The sequence below is a fragment of the Takifugu flavidus genome, chromosome 18 (assembly GCF_003711565.1).
Source record: "Takifugu flavidus isolate HTHZ2018 chromosome 18, ASM371156v2, whole genome shotgun sequence".
In the NCBI taxonomy this organism is placed as follows: domain Eukaryota; kingdom Metazoa; phylum Chordata; class Actinopteri; order Tetraodontiformes; family Tetraodontidae; genus Takifugu; species Takifugu flavidus.
Genome location: NC_079537.1, coordinates 5571124 through 5587463, shown reverse-complemented (window position 1 = coordinate 5587463; position 16340 = coordinate 5571124). Strand labels below are relative to the sequence as shown.

At 46.3% G+C, this 16340-nt stretch overlaps 2 protein-coding genes across 5 annotated transcripts; one reads left to right on the top strand and one right to left on the bottom strand.

Moving 5' to 3' along the window:
* eps8l1a (eps8 like 1a) lies at positions 1 to 5956 on the bottom strand. The gene is made up of 14 exons (XM_057014430.1): positions 5852 to 5956; positions 4690 to 4795; positions 4527 to 4585; positions 4058 to 4193; positions 3513 to 3601; positions 3361 to 3435; positions 3134 to 3282; positions 2861 to 3052; positions 2425 to 2530; positions 2218 to 2346; positions 1995 to 2136; positions 1137 to 1296; positions 568 to 700; positions 1 to 464 (listed from the first exon to the last, which is right to left on the bottom strand). The coding sequence occupies exons 1-14, from the start codon at positions 5939 to 5941 to the stop codon at positions 378 to 380; spliced, it is 1653 nt and encodes a 550-aa protein (XP_056870410.1). The 5' UTR covers positions 5942 to 5956; the 3' UTR covers positions 1 to 377.
* A 2443-nt stretch (positions 5957 to 8399) lies between these two features.
* Positions 8400 to 16181, top strand: slc6a16a (solute carrier family 6 member 16a). Of its 4 annotated transcripts, none has more exons than XM_057015279.1 (12): positions 8400 to 8717; positions 9078 to 9178; positions 10628 to 10789; positions 10993 to 11150; positions 11692 to 12060; positions 12190 to 12300; positions 12398 to 12639; positions 12769 to 12961; positions 13839 to 14040; positions 14353 to 14512; positions 14600 to 14762; positions 14853 to 16181. In XM_057015279.1, the coding sequence occupies exons 4-12, from the start codon at positions 11001 to 11003 to the stop codon at positions 15189 to 15191; spliced, it is 1929 nt and encodes a 642-aa protein (XP_056871259.1). In that variant the 5' UTR covers positions 8400 to 8717; positions 9078 to 9178; positions 10628 to 10789; positions 10993 to 11000; the 3' UTR covers positions 15192 to 16181. The 4 variants fall into 4 exon arrangements, with proteins under 4 accessions (XP_056871259.1, XP_056871256.1, XP_056871258.1 ...); XM_057015278.1 differs by having other exon boundaries at positions 8401 to 8717; positions 10628 to 10856; XM_057015277.1 differs by lacking the exon at positions 9078 to 9178 and having other exon boundaries at positions 8406 to 8717; positions 10628 to 10856; positions 11692 to 11818; positions 11885 to 12060.
* Positions 16182 to 16340: the final 159 nt, after the last annotated feature.

The following is a 16340-nucleotide window of genomic DNA, read 5'->3' as shown; positions in this document are numbered from 1 at the left end:
TAGAGAGGTTGGTAAAGTTCTTTCATTTGCATTTGGTCTCAAATAGCATCTGGTCTGTAATGCCCTCATGCCAATGAAAAGGGAAAAAAAAATTTGTTACAAGACGATCTAAATCTGTTGCACTTTGAAGCCTCTTAGAGTTTAACCATATGTACAAATGTAATAATGTAGTGAAACTGTAGTGACTGAGCATTACCTTTACCAAATGCTTCTATGCAGCAGACATCTTTAGCTCAAACATAACACTCGCAAGTGTAAAACTGTTCCTTCCATCTGCAGCATCACCCTGGCTGCACATCTGAGCGCACAGCTGTGCACAGCTGCCTTTACCGACTGTCAGTGTTTCTTCTCCGTTAGCAGATGTTCAAATTGTTCCTTCACACGTCAGTCTTCTCCGATTCCAGGTCGATCTTTAACTTTTGCCTCTCCATCGCCTTCTCCAGTTCCGTAACTTTGTGCACATCCTGTCAGGGTCACAAGGTCAGATATCGTCCATTATCCCCCCCCCTTCCTTTTTTTGTCATCATTAAGCACAGAATAAAAGAAAACAATGGAGGACAAACCAACCTGAAGAAGAGCCTTCTGCACCATAATCTGACTGTAAACTCGTGCACCTTCCTCTGGAGAAACCGTGCGCAGCTCGCCTTTGTTCAGGGAAAACAGCTGTGCCCCATTTAAAATGCCCAAACACTGAACCGTCCTGATGGAGGAGCAAAGGTAGAGGTTAGAGAGTTTCCATTTTCAAACGGCCACCAGCATCACGTCTGAAGAGTTCAGCCGATCGAACCAAGTCTCATCTCATCACCGACAAGTGATCTTCTCAGTTTAATCTTCCAGTTAAGCTGAATTTATAGTTATGTGACAATAAATCAATGTTAGCCTGGAGGGTATTTGTCCATCTGACACCATTGTTGTTCTATGGCTTTTATTTTGAAAGGTGCAATGTCCATAGCACTGAATCAGTACTCTCCTTTTATTCTAGCACCTTCTGTGAATTTTGGTGTAATTGATTAGTGTCAAGTGTCATGATTCCCCCACCCAAGAGACATCAAACTCACACCAACTATGAAACTGTGCGTCAAAGTGAAACGACAGGTTTTTCTTAAGCAATATGTTGCTGGTGGTGCATACTCAACTGCTGACTGAAGCCCTTGGCCAAGAGCCACGCCTGCACCTCAGCAGGGGGTGATTGGAAGTTCAGAGGAGCGGATGTGTCCGGCGTGCGCGGGGGCGTCCGGCGGGAAGAGCCTCTCTTCTTAGATAGCCGCTCCAGCAGCTCATCGTTCATTATCAGGACTGGGAGAGCACAAAATTAGGCTCACAGTCGGTGTCACATTTCTCCGTGTCACATAGTTCACTGTGTGGTTTTATTGTTGTTGTTGCTGTCTGGTAATTAAGAAAACAACTTGACTAAAGCAGGCAAGTCATGCGCTCTCAATTCCTGCCAGAACTCTGCTCCATTATTTTAGAGACCTTTCAAGGAATTCCCTGGAAATTCCTGAAATTCCTGAAATTGAAATTAGAATAGTCCTGCCAAACGTATGGACTGGCTTCCCCACGTCATTTTGAGTCCATGCTCTCCTAATGTTTGCACTAGAGGCAAATGATTTTTTTTAAAAAGGTGATCCTAGAGACCTTTTTTTATATGCGAGTTAGAGAAAGAAATACAGCAAATCTCTTCTTGAGGAGTTTAAATAAGAAGAAAATTGCTCCATTTCCTCTGGTTTCATTGATTACAGCCGAGTGTCATCAGCATTGAGATGAAACTTTAGTCCATGCTGCCTGATAATATTTGCACAAAAGTGGGAGCTGATAAATGAGAGTTAGCATGTTCTCCCAGTACCAACATGGGCTCTCTCTGGGTACTCCAGAGCAAAAAAATGGCTTCTGTCTGCACACAAAGATTGTTGCCACAACTGTTGCATATATGACATACAGAAAACAGCAAAACTGATGAGATATTCTGAATTACAGAGCTGTAGAGGACGTGTTACCTCGGTCACCATCTTCTCCCTGCAGCGTGGATGACAGAACCATGCTCTGTGGTCTCACTGGGCTGATAGGAGGAGAGCTGGTCCCAATGGGGCTGGATGCAGCATATGAGAAAAACCTTGCACGGGGGGGATTGGAGGTTTTCTGTTGGTAAGAGAGACGCGGCGGCGTGAGTCAAAATCCAGAGTGCATGCAGGGTCTGCACGCCGTCAGGCCTGTTGGTACCTCTCTGTAAACCACTGAGCTTTCCGCGGTGTTCAGAGCAGACAGAGGCTCCAGGATGTTAGAGGGGACACATCCTATCTCTTCGAAGCGATTCCGACATTTAGACCATCGGTCCGAGGACTCGAGCACCTGAAGGGGAGAGGAGGTGGGAATCACGTTTGTAGCTGCAGTGTGTCTGCTCGGAAGGACGGATCACTTCGTCTGCACCTCTAAAGTTTCTCCTTGCAGGACAGAGAGCTCAGTGTGGTTTCGAGCCAGGAAGTCGTAACTGCATCGGTAGAGTCTGTCGCCTTCAGGCAGAACGCTGGTACCTCTGAAACACAAGCAGACGGCCAAGCAGCTGCAGCCTTTCAGGCAAATAACTGCTGAGCTCAGGACATGTCTTTTACAGTAGGCAAAGAATATTTTCTAGGTGATATCATGAGCTAGATGAGCTAAGGACTGCAGGAGTCGTGGTAAGGTTGTCAAGATTTGGTTATCCTTGCACTGCGCACAACTGTCTCTTTTTATTGAATCTTGCCTTAAACAGCAAGGATTTGACATTTCAAATGTTCACATACATATATTTGGAAGGTGTGACTCTTGTCATGAACAGCGAGTTGGTATAGGGGGTGAAAATGTAACATTCTCAGTTTACACTTACACTCCGTCAGTTCTATAACCACGATCCTCCATTTGCATATTCTGTGACGTCCTCCTTTGCTTGAGGGCGTCCTGTTTATGCTGTGACTCAATGGGATCCTCCCGAGGCCGCCCAGTCGAGTCGTGAGTCCGAGGCTGCCAACCGTCCAGGAAGGCAGGAGAATACGGAGGAACAGCCACGCTGAGCTGCGAGCTGACAAAAGGACGAGCAGGTTTCCTTTAAGATCAACAGGAAGCCATCTCGGCAAATGCATCAACACGTCAACACACAGACCAGGGCAAAGTCCAGTTGGGCCCCAATGATTTCCACAGATCCTTTTCCCCGTTGGTCAAATGCTCCTGAAGCAGTGAAATGGCCCCCGTGGTCATAGCTGGACTGACCACTGACGCGCCCAACGCTGGCCCCCCAGTGGTCTTCACCATCTGTGAGAGACAGACGCTACAGTTGGTGTCTCAGGCCAGAGGGAGGAGAAATGAAAGGCAACAACCAAAGGGACCCACCAGGTCAAGAGGCACAAAGACGGGATGCAGGAGTTGTGGCGCGTCAGGCTGCGTGATGTAAGGCTGCAGACGGGCCTAAAGAAACGGGCAAATGAGACCCACCTCGGGGGCTTTTTATCGAAATGGACCCGCGAACCTCAGGTTCAACTCACCAGAAGGCAAAGAGAGTACTTGATTTTCTGAAAAATGTCCAAGAATTCCTCCTCTGGTGGAGGAGAAGCTTTCATGGCCAAAGAGTTATCTGCACATCAAAGAGAAGAGTCACATAACTGCCACCCTCAATATGCTTTAAATCCGTACTAGTTCTGTACATTTTCACTTTTTGGCTCCTTTAATCTACCAGATTTACAGCAAATTCTAACTTTGTCTGTCCCCAATTTCCCCAGTCTATCCAGTCTTTAGAAGTGGACTGCTTGTTCCAGCACGTTCCTGCAAACAAAACCGGGGTGACTAACTGTCTGCTGTTAATTGTAGATAGGTTCATTTGTTTCCCACGTGCACTAGATCACATCTATGCCAGCCAACACTGGGCGTGAAACATGGAAACACCCAACGCAGCACTGCAAACGCACAAAAACAGCCGCATCAGCTGACTTTACCTCAGGTGATGTTTAACCCCTGAAGGATCCTCCAAAAAAATCTTTTTTAATATTGTGTTCGGGTTTCTCGGTCCAGGCAAATGTGGTGCAGCTCTCACCGCTCGGCTCCTCCTTCTTGTTGCTCTTTTTGCTTCTCTTCTTCGTCCTTTGACTGAGAACACGCTGGGCCTCGGCCGCCTGCTGCAGGCGCGCCATGAAGCGCTCCACGTCATCGAAGCAGTGGTTCATGATTTCCTGAGGAGGGTGAAGCAAACATAAATATGTGGGTTTCCACATTTATCTTTATGCTATCTATCTATCTATCTATCTATCTATCTATCTATCTATCTATCTATCTATCTATCTATCTATCTATCTATCTATCTATCTATCTATCTTGAATTAGCATTTATTTACTGATTTCCTGAGCCCGTGAGTCAGTTATAATCCCTGCGTCAACATTTGGACTCCTGAAATATTGGACTCCTGACCCTACTGAGGCTTTGAGTGCCAACTTACCACCTCCTCATTGATGCCTTTACCTTATGTTTAATTGATTAAAAATGAAATTAACATGGAGTTACATACCACTTCCCTCTCTGCACCTTCTTTGGATAACTGGTTTTCCCCAAAACTGGATCCGTTCTCTGAGCAGAGGAAGGACACAGAGTAAAAGCAGCACAAGCAGAGCAGCTTGCTGACAGTATCTCCACGTGAAAACTACGTGACAACAGCAGATTAATGGCTATACCTCTGGGTGAACTGGGGAGGCCACCGGGAGGACGTTGCTTCGATTTAATTATCATGACTTGGACGCCTGAAGGTTTTCGGGCCACCGGTGGAGGAAAATCAGACATCTGTTGCGTGGAAATGGCAGAATCAAGTATCAGTACAAAGGTGATCCATCAGGGTGAGAGAAGAGGCAGAAAAAGAAACAAGAGGAACACTGAAAGCTGGAAAGAGTAATGATCCCTCTGGAATTAAAGAAGCCCCCACACTCGCGTGTTGAGACACATCTTTGTTTTAACTGTCATGCCAAATCAGTCAGAAGCTGCAACATGAGTGAACCATTATCTAGTAAGCTCATCCCGGACTGAGATGCCCCCTCCCCAAACATAAGAATGAATGGGACCTTCGAGCAGTCGCATTCCACAGGCTGTTTGTCAGAATGTTGAATATTCGCTCGTGTCGCAGCAGCAAACGCGACAGGGAAAACCACCGGCTGCGTGCACAGGCGGCAGATATAACGCCAGCTCCCGCAGCTCGCTCACACACGCACGTCCTGGTCGCCGTATTTCCTCAGCAGAAGGTCAGAAACAGGAGACGACAGAGTGCTGACAAATGAGCGAAAGTTTGAGAATATTCCGATATATCAGGACGGGTTTGTCTCCAAAGCTGTTTACACAGGGCAGCTGCCGGTGACAGCTCACACACACACGCGCAAACATACATCCATAACAGCCAACACACACTAACACACACTTCGAGCTGCATAAATCACCCTACCTTCGCTTTGTGTGTTCAGATCCTCGCACTGAGGCGTGTGTGCGTGCGCTGAGCTTAGCTGTTTGCAGCAAGACGTCCCACCTTCTTTAGATATGCGGGAACAAGAAAAACGAGTCGCGCTTTCTTTTCCTAGTTAATCTGACGCGATACTCGCGCGCGCGCGCACGCACGCCGCTTTTTTGCAGCTCTCTGTGAAGGGCTTTTGTATCAAAGAGGGATTTTTTTGGGCCCCAGAGAGGGGGGAGTTACAGATTTAACACGGTTCCGTGCACACACGCATTAACAGACGGACACGCACACGTGCGACCAGAGGGCACTTCCATAACCCTGACCTGAACGCCCCTCGTGGCTTTTTTATTTCAGACCGCAGAGTTACGATCTGTTGAATGTAGCACCCCCCCAAAAACCTTTTCATTCCCCTCTGAAGGCGCGCGCCTCTCCTTCCCAATGGCAGGTATTTCTATCAAGCGCCTGTGGCGTGTGCCACCAAATTCCATTGAGAAATGTCACCCGGTCTGAGCACCCCCTTCCTCCACGTGTTGCCAAAAAACACATTGATTGACGTAAATGTAATTAAGCCTAGACTAAAATACAACACAGACACCCGGCACAAATGCGTTTTCCTTTGGTTGGTTTTGTAATTAGCACGACTGGCTGCAGACTGCATGAACAATGAGAAAAATTATACATTTGCGAACTTGATTGGATCACAGTTGTTTTATCTGTTCGCTCATTAGTCCATAATTAATCCATAAAAGTAAAATAAAATCGAAATTACCACCTGCAGATATAAGCGTCGTGACAGTAGTGATGAATTTAGCCTCTCAATAACAGCTCCATCCCTCAGTAAAGCCTCTGTGCCACACAAGCGTCACTTTCCCCGCATGTCTTCATCACAAGACACACACAACACGGGCTCTATGGACTTTATTCTTCCTGCTGACGTGAATGAATAAATAAAGAGCGTGTTTAGTGACCCAAGTTCTCGGCTGAAGTGGATCTCTGTAAATACCGAACAACTAACGCCGTCACACAATAAGGAAAGGAACAACATTCTAATCCCGAACAATTGTTAATTCTCTGCCCATATTTATTGCTTGATTTTCTCTCTTGTTGCCATGGCCTTTTTAGCTGTTTAGCTGCTTCCAGTCCATCAGAAAACTAAGATGGAACAAAAGTTTAGACTGCTGTCAGGATTTAAATATAGTGGAATATAGTGGAATAAAGTACAAGGTTTATTCCAAACGCTGAGGAAACTGAGTTGTGAGTGAGGAGGGACCTCTCATGGTCAGAGTTTAGATATCACTTGTTTTAAACTGGATTGTTTAGCGTAAAAATATAAACGTTTGGGGGATTTTGAAGGACGATATTGACACAGTTGATGCCGAGGTTTTTTTTTTAATCAAATAATCCGACTGATACCTGGAGACACAGATGCTGGCTTTCTCACAAATGATCTGTTTCACATAATTTCAAAAGAATTAAGAGTATACAAGAATTAATCACTAGATCGCTTAAAAGAGATACAAGATCAATAAAACCATTCCAAGCTTTTTAAAGGAATCAGTGGGGACCTAAATCACGCAGCTTCTTCTTTCTATTAGTGCGTTGCTATTAAAAGAGTGCTTTGTTGTGTTAATCGACTCTTGCGGAATGTGGGATGTGGTTACTGCAGTTAAGAATAGTTCTTTGTGACTATTATTTGTAGCTATATTTACTCCCCAGATATTCTGTGTTATTGCGATGCACTGACTGCTTTGATTGTTAAACTTGGATAAGATGGTTTCTGACCTCCAAAACACATGTTGCGCATTCTGTCTTGTTTCCGCGGTGATACAGAATGTGGCCAAAATTTCTGTTTATTTGTGTGTGTGTGTGTGTGTGTGTGTGTGTGTGTGTGTGTGTGTGTGTGGTGTGTGTGTGTGTGTGTGTGTGTGCGTGCGTGTGTGGTTTGGTGTGGTTTTGACTATGATCATTTAAAGATAAAGTCTATCATGTGTATTTGTGTTATTTTTATGCACACGGAAAGGCCCGAACATCCCTGTAAGATGGTCCCAGCACTCACAGTTGGAATCGAGGTCCAGTGCTCGTTGATCAGGACGTGATCGTGGACAAGCTCTCAATGCTCAACATTTTCTTAAAACGGATTTTGCTGCTGTCTGGCGGAACAAAGAGGGGCTAGGGCGCGAGCCCATGCTTGTCTTGTCTCAGTTTCCATCTTGAACAATAAAAGTTTCGTATTTAGTAACTAAGGTTTTTTTAAGTTTTATAATACCGTGCTTCAGAAGCTGTAATTATTACCGTCCGCCACAAGAGGGAGCGCTGGGGCGGCGGAGTTGCATTTATGATTCGGCATTTAAATAATCTTGATTGTATTACTGTAATCTGGATTATTGCATTGTCTGGCTTGATTTTAACAAGATTTAAAATGACATTGCACTTCAAAATAGCGCCCTGGAACCGATGATAATGAGTTTTTAAAAGAATAACTGAGGAATGATGAGACTCGAATCAAACAGTGCTGAAGTTGGATAGTTGGATACACTATTAATGTAAATTATAGAGTTTTTACACCCAAGATACGGTCAATCTGCGAGCATTAAATCATTAAGGGAGATTTGTTCGAGTGAGTGTGTGCTAAAGGTTTGGTGCCTTGCTCAAGGGCACCGCCGCAGTGCTCTGAAAACGTCCCGACACCTCACCTGGAACCTCTCCAATTTCAGCCCCTCCGCCGGGACTTGCACCAAACCCCCTCTGGCTCCCAGTCTAGGCCCCCACACAGTGAGATGCTGTCCAACCAACAGGCATTATGGATTACTGCAGACCATAAAGCAGCAAAGAGGCCAAGCAACCCCTGCAAATCCGCTCGGCTATTTAGGTGCAGTGTAGCCTGGGCATAACTTTACACCCGGGCCTGTCGGAGAGGCGATTGGAGGGGAGGCGAGGGGAGAGGAGGGGGCTGCACACATGGTCGGAGGTCGCTCGGCCCCCACACCCCTCCCATTGGCTACAGCCGCTCTGACTCCTCTCCCTCTTTGGGCTCCTGGCCAGTTCTTTCAGACTCCTCCAAAAACGTGTCCACGCTGTCGTCGATCGCTGTCTCCCTCTCCAGACCTTTAAGTTTAAAAGTTCGGTCAAACCAAATCAGCGGGTGTTAAAGTTTTGAAACATAAAAAAAGACAAGATAAGAAACGGAAAAGGAAGACAAGCGACGCGTGGAGGCAAAAGAAACTTGTGCCAGGACTTGTGGAAACTTCCTGTGCAGCGAGCATGGTACGTCAACAACGCAACCATCTACGATAATCCAGTTTACTTTTACTCTCTGGTGTTGCTGGCTCGGTTACCGACGTGTTACATGTGTCTCTGGTTCCGTTACTTAAAGAGTCCTGAGCAGCCTTCGGCTCTGTGCTTTGTTGTTGTTAATCTTCCGCAGCTGATTTTTTTAAATATTTTTATGTAACATGACATTTGTTTCCCCACAAAGAAGAAGAAGGGAGGGGGGGGGGGGGGGGGGGGGGTATATATGGATGCATTCATATCCCTGGAGTTGAAGTCAAACAGTCAAAGTTTTTGTCTGCATGTCCACTCTGTTCTGCCCTGATGTCCACTAAATGGTGCACATTGTTTCCATAGATTGTAAATGCATGTGTCCTAATCTGGGTGTCTCTTATCTGGACTTATGGGGCCCTTTTCTGACATGTCAACAACATGGACAAGTGCATGTGTGAAAGAGGGTAAACTGCTCCTGTTCATATTCACTAATACTTTTAATGTCAAGATTTTAACACCAAACCTGGAGATTTTGACTGTGAGAGACATTTGTCTGCAGCCGATGACACACCACAGACTCAATTAGACTCTAGAACAACAAGCGCGTTGAACATAAGGCCGCACGATTTGGTGCGTTTGGTTTTGTTGACTCAGCGTTGAGGTTTGGCGGCCGTGATCCCACAGATAGACCCAGTCTGACCAAAGTATGTCTGCGCGTGTGTAATTATAGAAAGATGCAAGAAAAGCACAGTGGTTTTTCCCTAAAAAACACTCAAAGGGAAACCGATGGCGTATTTAGCAGGTGACTTTATTTTCTCAATGTGGTTCCAAACCCAACGGTGCCCAGAGAGGTGCGTCGCACCATTCAAATTCAGGAAAGAGCCGCGTGTGTTTGGTTTTTATTCTTCCATCCAAATGTGTTTGGAACACATGCGTGATGCACAAGATAAAATCCATTTCTCCGTCCGTGCAGTTGCGACAACTGGTATGTAGCAGGTTCGCGTAATCCAGGCTCACTGGGCTGATTGTTGATGTTGACATGAGAATCCTTTATTTTCTTCCCCTGTTGTTGATTTCAGTCATTTAAATTTAGACAGCGGTACAGCTTGTACTCCTGTTTCTCTGTACGCCGACACACAGGAGCCAATCAACAACATTTACCCTTTAAATAGGAACAATTTAACTCAAAGTGCCCTCATTTGGTTTGTTAGTTTGTTTGAGCTGCATCATCAGAGCCAGCTGGAAGAGGCCAGTACATTCAGGAATGTTCAAGGTGATGACCAAGGTGGTCATGTGTCCTCCGCCTCAGTGGAGCAGCTTTCCAGGAGCTGACGACCCTGAGGGGACAAAAACACCCCGATTTAAATGAATGGTGTCGATGGTGTTTGTCCTTCCTCAATACCAACTATATCCACCAAACCACCCCCCCCCTGCACCACCCACAGTGAGAACCAATGTGATCCGCACACCTCCCCCCTCTGCTTGGCGTCCCACGTGTCACTTCAGACTGCTCCCTCTTCAGCGGGTGTCCAGCTTAGGGTTACCTCTGTGTGTGTGGACACACGCCTCCGTCGCTCTCTCGCCACAAGCGCGTGTCCTGAATGGCACGTGACCCATTTGGCTGTAGGACTTGACCAGCCGTGCGCGCTGTTGGGTAATGCGCTCCTTGTAATTTTCCATTTACGCCGGCTGAAGCCAAAATTGGCTCGGGCCGCTCATACGGCCAGGTCCACGGTGGTCCGCCAGCTTGGCTCATGCTATTTTGGATCGCGTCCACCCAGGTGGAGCGTGTACCTTTTTCAATCTGATCACCGTTGGTAATGAACCTCCGGTAACCATAGTAACCAGTGCGCCATTATCCTTGGCAGCTGGACAGATGTTTAAAAGGAGCTCGGTGTGTTTTGTGTCACCAGAATGAGAAGCCTCCGCTAGACAGCCTTGAGGACAGAGCCTGGCTTGGCGAGGGCTGCTCCCAAACTCAGCTGGCCGCCGCGCACGGCTCCGGTGCGGCCGAGGCGTCCGACGATGACGACCGGCCGGCGTGGGACTCCAAAGTCCAGTACGTGCTGGCACAGGTGGGATTCAGCGTGGGTCTTGGGAACGTGTGGAGATTCCCGTACCTTTGCCACCAAAATGGAGGCGGTGAGCATCGCAGCAGAAAAGGCTGTTTGTAGGCAGGAGCACCTGAACACGTTTCAGTTGGAAACGAGGCGTCATAAATACATTAGGTTTGGAAAAAAGCACCTCGTGTGTTCAAGAATTCCTTCTTTTCCTCCAGGCGCCTTCATGCTGCTCTATGTTTTTCTTTTGCTGATCGTCGGCGTTCCGCTGTTTTTCATGGAGCTGGCGGCTGGACAGAGCATCCGCCAGGGCAGCATCGGCGTTTGGAAGCACATCTCCCCCAACCTGGCAGGGATCGGCTACTCCAGCTGCATCGTGAGGGTTTTGATGGGTTTCAGGGGGGGGTCATTTTCAGGAGTAACATGATTCCACCCCCCAGAACCAACTAAAAACAAGCCGAGAGCTAAAAATGTCATCACATCATCTAGAAACTGAACCATTTACTCATTTTTTTAATACCCCTTCTCTCTCAACACATCTCTCATGTACACTCCGCTCACACACAGCCTTGCCAGGGAGGGTTCGCCAAGACAGAACCACACCATCCTGTCGCCATGTAATGCGAGCGCGTCGGCATAGTGCCGGCAGTTTGTTGCGTAACCCTCCCTGTACAAACCCAACAAAGTAAACAAAGTGGATAAGATCTTTCTGCGAACATACAGCGCAGTTGTGCGCTCCCAAACACTCGTGCCTGTACGTGTTTCTGCTTTTCCCTGCTGATTAACGATGACATCACCGTCCAGCTGCACCACAAATCTCAACGTTCTAATAAATCATTCGTGGGTTCGGCTATTACAAATGTCTCTTCTACCTCGATAATGTCGTGCACCAGACTGAAGCCTTTCTTCTCCTTCAGGTCTGCTTCTACGTGGCTCTTTACTATAATGTCATCATAGCATGGAGCCTGTTCTACATGGGAAATTCTTTTCAGTATCCTCTGCCATGGGAACGCTGCCCAACTGACGTAGCGACCAACGACACAGGTACGGAAACAAGGTTGTGGAACTGGTGTCCTGAGATCTTTGGTCTTAACGCCGTTCAATCGACAGTGAAAGAATGTGCAAGTTCCTCGCCGACGTCCTACTTCTGGTTTCGGAAAGCCCTGGATATCACGAATTCCATCCAGGAGTCCGGCGAGTTCAACCCTGTCATGACGGGATGTCTACTGGCCGCGTGGGCAATTGTGGCCTTGGCAATGATCAAGGGCATCAAGTCGTCTGCGAAGGTGAGAGGAAGCGACTGTATTTAGGCCATAATTTGATGTAGAAGTTGCTGTTTCACGTCACCATGTTGGAAACACTAGTTTAAAATTGATGCTACCGCATTAACGGGGCTGTTCCTGTCCACGTCTCAGGTGATGTACTTTTCCTCGGTCTTCCCCTACGTGGTGCTCTTCATCTTCCTCATCAGAGGTTTGATGTTGGACGGTGCGATAGAGGGAATCAAATACATGTTTTATCCCAAAGTAAGCACAAGCTTCTTCAAGTCTCGCCGCAGGTGGACGAGAGTGTGCTGAGCTTTAAGATCTCCTTTTTTTTTCCTCCCTCAAAATATGCGTCCAGTTGGAAATCTGGGGGAACCTTCAGGTGTGGCGGCAGGCTGCGACACAGGTGTTTTTTGCCCTGGGGCTGGGCTATGGCTCCGTCATCGCGTATTCCTCCTATAATCCGGTCCACAACAACTGCCACAGGGACGCGCTGATGGTCTCTTGCATCAACTTCATGACGTCTGTGTTGGCCACGCTGGTGGTCTTTGTCGTGCTGGGTTTCCGTGCAAAGACCATTGCACTAGGCTGCGTAGCCAAGTATGTGTGTGTGTGTGTGTGTGTGTAAGTGTGTGTGTGTGTGAGTGTGTGTGTGTGTGTGTGTGTGAGTGCAAGCGAGAAAAACATGTTTCTCTTTGTGATTCCTCCCTTTATTTTACTTTTTTCTAGAAACCTCGGCCTTCTAAACCTCATGATCAGTTCTGAACCCAACCAGCATGCGCTGGGCACCGGTTGGCCTTGGATCAACAGCACAGACCCGAGTGTTGTGTCTGTAGCTGAATACAGACAGTGGTACGCCCAGCACAGCTCCGACCTGGGTCCCACCATCACCGACTGCAGTCTGGAGGAGGAGATGAACAAGGTGAAACTCACTTTATCAAACTTTGAATGATGAGCCTTTCTTATAACAATGCTCTTCAGAATGAATAGATTTAGATTTTTGGTGCCCTGTTTTCTAGGATTTAAACCAACATTTTAGCAATTTACGGCCCGATTTCGTATCAAAGTGCGCCCCAAAGTCGAGGCAAGACATTCTTGAGTCTCCGTAAGCCTAAACGTGCATGCGTCAAAATATGAGATCAGAAAAGTGATGGCTGAAGTGTTTCCATCAGGCGGACAGACCTTTACGAGGAGGTTCAAATGATCTTATATGCATGGGAAAATGAAAGTCTGGTTCCTGACTCATGAATGTTCAATAAATATAAAGAAAGCTGTGACTCCAGTCGGTTAACGGGATACATTTAACGCAGCAGGAGTGTGGGTTGGATGTGGGATGTGGGGAAACTGGCCAATCACCGGTTGCTTTAGGAGGCGCAGGACACTGGCAGGGAGGGGAACGTTTCAGTAACAATACTGGGGAGGTGGAAGGCTGAGGCTCCCAGGACCTCAGAGGAATCCGCGAGGTACTGTAACTTATCACGCTGGCAGGAGGATAACAACGTATGGGACACCATGTACAGCGGGCGTCTAGGAGATGGGGCGACAAGCTGTGATGGGGGAGCGAGAGGAGAGGCTAAAGAAACAGAGCGAGGGGTGCTAGAAGTCATGTGATCCCACCATGTTTGTTTTTTTAAATTAAAACAAATAAGCGGTTCGGTGGTCAGAAGCCATTTTAGTGGCAGGACAGGAGGGAAGCTCACCACCTGCGGGAGCACTCTGGTGCTACCGCCGTCAGGAGCGCTCAGTCAACACCCTTTTAGCCTGTTGTAACTGGTTCCTTCTGTCTTCTCCATATGTAGGGTGTGGAGGGGACAGGCCTGGCATTCATAGCCTTCACCGAGGTGATGGCTCTTTTCCCAGCCAGCCCCTTCTGGTCCACTCTGTTTTTCCTGATGCTGCTCAACCTGGGGCTCAGCACCATGTTTGGGACCATGCAGGGAATCCTCACACCTCTCATGGACAATTTTAAACTCCTGGCCCGTTATCGGACTGTGCTGACCGGTAACGAAACACAGACGTTCAAATAAGGATCTTTGTTCCAGGCAATCAATTCACCCTCTTGCTCAATTCTCTAGATTTAAGCAATTAAAATGTGGAATTTGTGTTTCTGGACATATGATTTATCTAGAGGGCTGTCAGAATGAGCATTTTTTACCACTCAGGTATTAGTTTAATCTGAATATCAAATGTTAGAGATCAGAACTGAGCAGTTTTGGAAAATGTTTGGTACTGTAAATGCTGGAATCCTGAAATGAGGAGATAATAGAGATCTAAGATATGTCATGTTAAATATGTTTCCCCGCTCTCTTTCAGTGTCCAGCTGTCTGCTGGGCTTCATCCTGGGACTCCTGTTCACCCAGCGTTCAGGAAACTATTTTGTGGCGATGTTTGACGACTACTCGGCAACTCTCCCTTTGGTCATTGTTGTTGTTTTTGAAACCACTAGTGTGGCCTGGGTTTATGGAACAGACCGGTGAGGAAACAACAATATCCGAGTGCTGTTCATGATAATACTTCATATTTTACACATACTACACACAGATAATGCCTATCATTGTAGCTTTCTGGATGACATTGAAGTCATGCTGAAATGGCGCCCCCCAGTGGTGTATAAATATCTCTGGAAATATGTCTGTCTGCTGGCAATGGTTGGTCTCCTGGCTGCTAGTTTGCTGCGAATGGTCTTCAAAGGACCCACATACACAGCTTGGAATCAAACTGCAGTAAGATATTATCCCCTTTGGGAAAATGGGTCTTGGAAAAAACAATTTTGTTCTTCTTTTCCCATGTTTTCCCTCCCCTCTTCTCTCCAGGCATCAGAGATGACTCTCGAGTACCCAGGCTGGGCCCTCGCTATGATCATCATGCTGATAATCCTCGCCAGCTCGCCCGTTCCCATCGGCTACCTTCACGCCAAGTTGAGACAACGAGGCTCTCTCGACTCCCACGGCGAACAAGGAGGCGGCCAAGAGATGCACCGCGAGCTATACACCAAGTGTAACTCCACCGAGCTGCTAGACTCACGTCAACAAACACCAGGTGAGGAAGAGGGAGCTTATCCCAGGACCGCCTTCCTGCCGATAGGTAGCGAACAGTACCGGCTCCTGCCCCAGCAGGAGGAAGAAGAGGAGGAAGAGGACACTGGAGTGTGAGCGCAGCGGGGCTGTTATTTAAAATAGTGAGAGTAGTCAGTCATTCTTCGTTAGAGAAGATCTTTGGTACCTTAAGCCTTACATGGTTTTATAGTTATTTTAACTATTTATATCATTGAATGGTTATTATTAATCAAATTAACATTTTTTTTGTTTGTTTTTTTAAATTCCGTGTTATGGAATGTATCCTTCTAGCGCCATCCTTGTGTCGCTGAAGGAATAAGCTTTAGAATCAGTGTGAAAATAAGCATCTGCTTTTCTGGTTGGAGTCACGACTAAGCCAAATTTTCTTGGTGAAATCTCCACAAAATATCAAATGCACTTTGTTCTGCCGTGTGTGAGCGCGCACATGTGTGATGTGAGCAGATATGCATTTGTCAGTTTACCTCAGAACACCACACCAGTGTTTTTACGTGTGTTTCAGCAGTTTACTCTACTGGCTTGAGAGTGAACTGAACCTCTAGATGGCAGCAACTTGACTGTTCCGTTTTGCACCTCATTATTCTACTGCTCCTGAACTTTGAGATCAGTTTATACGTGGATGTGCTGCTCTTTATTTTTATATGACAAAGATCTCCGTATTTGTCAAATATTATTTCGATTTGATTTCGTCCATAAAGTCAAATATCCTTTTGAAATAGTTTAGTTTTTACAGTAAGAGACTATTTTAGTGGCGTGACATGAGTTGGTTGTGAATTTTTCCAGAATTAATAAATCTGTTTTATCTTTTTTTTTTTAAATCGACTGTCATTCATTTTAAACCATATTTTAAACACAATTAAGCCCTAAACTGGAATGTGAATTTACTTTCACTTTTTGAAACTTGATTTTGTGGACCTTAAAGTAGCTCCTTTAACTCTATAACTACCTTATTTACCATTTGTTTTTCCTGATGACAACCTGTATTTAAAGTACCGGTAAATTAGGTATACAGTAGAATACCCAATAAAGTGCTTGATTGTAAAATAAAGTTTTACTTTTCAGAATTCATATTTTTTAAACTGCTTTTTTCATGGGTGACTTTCGTTTGTGCCGTATTTTTACATATTATAATGTTACAGAAGTGTGAGTTTGGGTGCTTTTGAAGGCACAATTTAAGGTACATTGTGCAGTTTTGCCGCTTTCAAACTTTAACCAAATTTGAGTTCT

What these genes read in the sequence shown, in the direction of transcription:
- eps8l1a (XM_057014430.1), bottom strand. Translation starts at nt 5,941, where the DNA reads ATGGAATTTGGTGGCACACGCCACAGGCGCTTGATAGAAATACCTGCC. An exon ending in GGTTATAGAACTGACGGAGT is followed by an intron (nt 2,531 to 2,860) that starts GTAAGTGTAAAC and finishes CTTGTGTTTCAG; the next exon opens with AGGTACCAGCGTTCTGCCTG. An exon ending in GGGAGAAGATGGTGACCGAG is followed by an intron (nt 1,297 to 1,994) that starts GTAACACGTCCT and finishes GTGCTCTCCCAG; the next exon opens with TCCTGATAATGAACGATGAG.
- slc6a16a (XM_057015276.1), top strand. An exon ending in TTATCGGACTGTGCTGACCG is followed by an intron (nt 14,041 to 14,352) that starts GTAACGAAACAC and finishes GCTCTCTTTCAG; the next exon opens with TGTCCAGCTGTCTGCTGGGC. An exon ending in TGGGTTTATGGAACAGACCG is followed by an intron (nt 14,513 to 14,599) that starts GTGAGGAAACAA and finishes CTATCATTGTAG; the next exon opens with CTTTCTGGATGACATTGAAG.